This window comes from Mus musculus, chromosome 5, assembly GCF_000001635.26.
Source record: "Mus musculus strain C57BL/6J chromosome 5, GRCm38.p6 C57BL/6J".
NCBI lineage: Eukaryota > Metazoa > Chordata > Mammalia > Rodentia > Muridae > Mus > Mus musculus.
Genome location: NC_000071.6, coordinates 108,624,552 through 108,629,778, shown reverse-complemented (window position 1 = coordinate 108,629,778; position 5,227 = coordinate 108,624,552). Strand labels below are relative to the sequence as shown.

Sequence of the window (5,227 nt, the reverse complement as noted above, 5' to 3'; positions counted from 1 at the left end):
CGTCGGGACGCAACTCGCTCTCTGATTTACGTCACGGCGCGGGCGGAAGATGGCCGGGTTGTTCGCCCGCAGCTGCTAACCCGGCAGTGCGGAGCTGGAGCCTGGCTCCCGCTGCCGCGGAGCGGCCGACGCCATGTCGCTGCTGCAGTCTGCGCTGGACTTCCTGGCGGGCCCTGGTTCTCTTGGCGGAGCTGCGGGCCGTGATCAGAGTGACTTCGTGGGGCAGACAGTGGAGCTGGGCGAGCTGCGTCTGCGGGTGCGGCGGGTCCTGGCCGAGGGTGAGGCGTAAGGCGTCGCCAGGCCGCGGGAGGCAGGAGCAGCCCAGGAGGGTCGCTGCTGGGGTGTGGTTCGAGTCAGGGCGCGTGACGGTCACCGCTTTAAGCAGGGGCAGCAAGGAGGATCGTGTCCAGGGTGTGAATCAAGTCTGAGACCTAGAGAGTCACGACTGAGGTGTGGGTCAGATCAGGGCCGCAGGGAGTCATCTCTCCGGGCAGGGTCTGCGGGAAAAGACACTGCTGGGATGTAAATCAGGCCATCGCTATGAAGGGCCACTGCTGGGGTGTGAATCAGGTCGGAGAAGGGTCTTGCCAGGAAGAGAGACCACAGGGGCTTGTGGGTTAAGGCCTTTGGTGGTGATTGCAGAGGATAGACTGCTTCGGGTTGCACACTTACTTCCTGGTGGGTAGAGTTAGTAGTACAAGGGTCATGCTAGCAGGTGGTTATCCAGTAAAGGAGGCTTGGGTCTGGAAGGACCACCTCTGCTTAGGGTCAAAGCTGTATCTGGGGCATATACAGAAAGATTCAAAGGTGGAGTCAGGTCAGAAGGTGAGCACAGTCACTCTGGGGTCATAAGCTGTTATTCATTGTATCATATCCAGCGTTGTTGTTGCATCCCGAGGACTGTCTTGAGATGGCAGTGTTTGTGCTGCTGAGTTCTGGGGCCTGTAGAGTCTTCCCTTGCTTGATGAGGTAGAGGATAGACTGGGGCCCTACAGTCTTGTTTTCTTTTATAGCCTAAGTGCCTCACCTATTGAGTTTTTTCTGTAGTGACCTCGTATAAGGTACAGGAAACAGAGCCCGTAGCTGTAACCTTTAAGAACCTTGCTTGAGCCGGGCGTGGTGGCACCCGCCTTTAATCCCAGCACTGGGGAGGCAGAGGCAGGCGGATTTCTGAGTTCAAGTCCAGCCTGGTCTACAGAGAGAGTTCCAGGACAGCCAGGGCAATACAGAGAAACCCTGTCTCGAAAAACAAACAAACAAAAAGAACCTTGTTTGATAGACAGTTCCATAGTTCTGTGTCTTGAGGTCAGTCTGAGTTTGTAGCTTCCTCACACAGGCTCTGTAGTCAGCTTGTGTGATGGAATCGTGTTTTCTCTTTTATGATTTTTTTTTTTTTAAGATTTACTTTTTTAAAAAACTGGTGTTTTGCCTGCCTCCATCACTGGACAGTATCTATGTGTACTGCCTGCTGAGACCAGAAGAGGACATTGGATCCCCTGGAAATGTAGTTAGAGACAGTCGTTAACCTCTGTATGGTTGCTAGGAATCCAGTGTTGCTCTTCTCCTCTGCAAGAGAATAAATCTTCTTCAGGCACTCACTGTGCCTTTTTATTATTATTATTATTATTAATTTGTTTATTTTGTTCATCAGTATCTAGGAGTATGCCAGATCTCAGGTTCAGGGAGAAGAGTGGCCTGACTCAGGTCTGAAGTAGCTCTCAGGATTGGAGAGTCATCTTGTTAAGGTTGTCCATGACAATTGTGATTGGTAGGAGCAGGGAACTTGTTTAACATTCTTTCTTTACTATGGAAACGCAGAGGTGATGTTTTGATAGTAGCTTGTCATGCTTATTCTCCACTGCGATTGTGCATAGATTTGGATGTGATTTTAGTAGAAGACCTGTGGTGCTTTTCCCGCCAGAGATGAGTTTAGGACCTCCACTAACAGTCTGATATGTGATATTCCCTTTCATCTGTCGAAATGACAAAGATGGTGCCAGATCGGCTTGTTCATTCTGAAGATACCAGGAAGTTGCCTTAGTTTTTCAAAAACTTCAACCCTGAACTGATGGCACAGGCCTGTAACCCTAGCTTCTTGGGAGTTTGAGGCGGGTAAATTCCAACTTCAGGGTCTGCCTGGACTACAGGTAGAATTCAAAGCCAATCTGGGCAAGTTAGTAAGATGCTGTCTTGAAAAGTAAAAAAGGGCTGGGATTTTATAGTTTAATGGCATAACACTGGCTTAACATGTATGAGGCCCTAGGTTTAATCCACAAACCAGAAGGGAAGAGAGGAAGAGAAGAGACGGACGGACTTGGTTTCCTTTCTTATAGAATGTAAAATAAGACACATATTCAGCTAGTAGAAGGAAGAGGCAGCTTGGGTGCGGCAGTACAATAAATAGTGTGAATTCCAGGGTAGCTGGAAGGCCTGCCTCTATAATAGGGAGCCAGGAGAAGATGGCTGTGTGCTGTACCCACCTGGCCAAGAGGCCATCTCTAGTGGGACGTGGTTCCAATTGCTAGGAGAGGGAGGTTGTGTAAAGCAGGAAGCTTACTCAAGCCACATCTAAACCAGGATGAAAAACCAGGAAGTATGGGCAGCCACTGTCTCTGCAGAGAGCAGTTCTTTCCTGCTCTCTGACCCAGCCAGGAATAAAAATAATCAGTGCAATTGTAAGCCATAGTTTTCTTCTTCTTCTTTTTATACTTAATATGATATTTTAAGGCTTTTTTTTTTCTGAATTGAGACAGTAAGGAATCTGTAGTATTTTGCATAGATTACTTAAATGAGTCCTGAGCAGCAGCCATAGGCCATGGGCCATTGGGATTTATGTTCTCTCACAAGAGTATGAGGGAGGCTCTTAACAACTTCAGAACTTTTCTGGTTCACAAAGATGACCTTATATCATGGGATGGTCCCAGAGAGGCCGAGAAAAGTCTCTATACTCAAATAAATTGCTCTGTCTCTAAGTAAATGAATAAATATCCTCATTGTAGGCACATTGCTTCTATCAGTTTATATCAGGTTTTGTCACAGGAATGTATGATAAACCAAGCTTAGTTGTCATACGGTTTTTATAGTTATTATTAATTTGATACTGGAATGTGAAATAAGTTGTTAGGCAGAACCATAAAGCCATATAGCTTTTTACTCATTTTGGAATTTGTCCTAAGTCTTCACTAATTTTATTTTTAAATTTATGTTTGTGACTGTGCCCATGTGAATGCACTGTGTGCAACCATGATATTGGTGGAGGTCAGAAAACGGTATCTGATCCCCAGAAATTGGACTTAGGGAGGGTTATGACCAACCATATGGTTGCTTGGAACCGATCCTGGGTTCTCTGCAAGAGCAGGAGTGCTTTTAATGCTGAGCCATCTCTCCAACTCCTGACTTTTGTGTCCTATAGCCCACCTGTTTTATATTTTGTTCCTCTCTTCTCTTTTTGTTTTAGTGGGGGGCATGTCATGGCTAGCATGTGGTCACAGAGTGACTTGCAACTGTCCCTTATCTCTTCCCACAATGCTGATTCTGGGGATTGAACCCAGGTCGTGAGGCTTAGTGGCAAGCTCCTTTATCTACTGAGCCAGCCATCTTGCCAATCTGTTTATTTTCTTCCATTTTCTTCCCATTCCCTCTATTCTCTTCTTTCTCCCTTCCTCCCTCCCTCTCTTTTTCCGTCTAATATTTTTTTTTGAGATTTCACTAAGTATGCTACATGAAAGATGCTGATCTGCAAATGAAAACATCTTTACCTCTTTTGTGATCTGGAAGCCTTTGATTTTCTTTTGTCTAACTGCATCAGCAAAAGGATCGTGTATAATACTGATTACCAGTGGTGTGAACATGCACCTTGGCCTTCATCCGGATCTCATTTTACCACTAGTACTGCTGCTGTTGGTCCTTTAGAGACATTCTTTATAAGACTGAGGAAGTTTCTTCCTAGTCTTGGTTTACTGGCAACTTAACATTTTTATGATGGGACTGTGTATTTAAAGGAAGCATTGGGAAGGCTGAGTTAGAGAATGAATTCAGAGCCAACATAGCAACCTTGTTTTTGTTTTTTAAAGATTTATTTATTTAATCTATGAGTGCTCTATCTACACATACACCTGCATGCCAGGTCATATTAGAGATGGTTATGAGCCATCATGTAATTGCTGGGACTTCAACTCAGGACCTCTGGAAGAGCAGCCAATGCTCTTAACCACTAAACCATCTCTCCAGCCCTTCAACTTGTTTGAAAAAAGCAAAACGTCAGTTCTTTGATTCATCTTTATGAGTGCTATTGGTTTTTGTTTTTTGTTTTTTTTCTCTCTTAGAATGTCAGGGCAGCACAATCTACTTTTTTCCTCTGGGTGTGGATATTTGCCTACTTGCGTTAGCCTTCCTTGGTGTTTGATAACCCAGGTAGAATTCATCAGTGTTACTTGTTTTTAGGATACTTGCTTTTTATTTTCCAGGCTCCCTGTTTCTATTTGTTGATGCAAATTACACTTTCCCTTTCTGTCTCTGAGCAGAAGGTATAAAGAGCTGTGACATAGAAATTGGGCTGCAGTTTTTTTGTAGGAAGCATTTACTATGTGTGGCCAAACTTTGGTCTGTAGTTTATTTAGTATTTAGTAAAGGTATTTCTAAGTTAAAGTCATGGCACTGACCAACAATTCTTTTTTTTTTTTTTCAGGAGGGTTTGCTTTTGTTTATGAAGCTCAAGATCTGGGAAGTGGCAGAGAGTATGCATTAAAGGTAATAATTAATGACAAATAATTTTATGGGGATTTTAGTTTATTGTAAAGGTATCGTGGGTTATTTTTAAGAATGCATCTCTTTTATTCTATACGTATCAGTCAGTTTCGGTCTGTTAATCCTTGTCCTCCTCCGTGTTCTCCGGGCTTCACCCCTATGCTCACAGCTCCCACTTGGGTTGAGAGCTCTCTTAGGAGCTTCCTATCTTACCTGGGGATATGGTCGGCTTTGGAGGGAGGAGTGGGAGAACCCCTCTGGACTTCATCCATATTACTCCACGTGCCAAAATAAAGGACCAGGAACCACTTACCTAATTCACATTCATGGCATCTGTGAGTAGGATGAAAGTAATGTGGTAGGAAGGGATCTCTACATCTCAGTGCCCAGTTAGGCAGCTCTGATTTTTATCCTGAGACATAGCAGTAGGTCCAGCTCTGCCTTGATGGGCAAGCAGGGGACCCTTTTCTTGTCAAGGGTG

The 5,227-nt window shown here is 44.8% G+C and overlaps 1 protein-coding gene across 11 annotated transcripts in view; it reads left to right on the top strand.

Annotated features, from left to right (window-relative positions):
- The first annotated feature begins 1 nt into the window (after position 1).
- The window catches only part of Gak (cyclin G associated kinase), a 60,671-nt gene continuing 55,445 nt past the window's right edge, over positions 2-5,227 (top strand). For 6 of the 11 annotated variants that reach the window (NM_001359924.1, NM_001282052.1, NM_001359922.1 and 3 more), the window contains exons 1-2: positions 2-278; positions 4,688-4,749. Coding sequence is in view for 2 of the 11 variants with exons in the window: in NM_153569.2 (NP_705797.1) it covers positions 134-278; positions 4,688-4,749 (207 nt within the window). In the remaining 9 variants the exon portion in view is untranslated. The remainder of the gene's footprint in view (positions 279-4,687; positions 4,750-5,227) is intronic. The other 5 variants (XR_003955633.1, XR_003955634.1, XR_389271.4 and 2 more) reach the window with 1 other exon arrangement.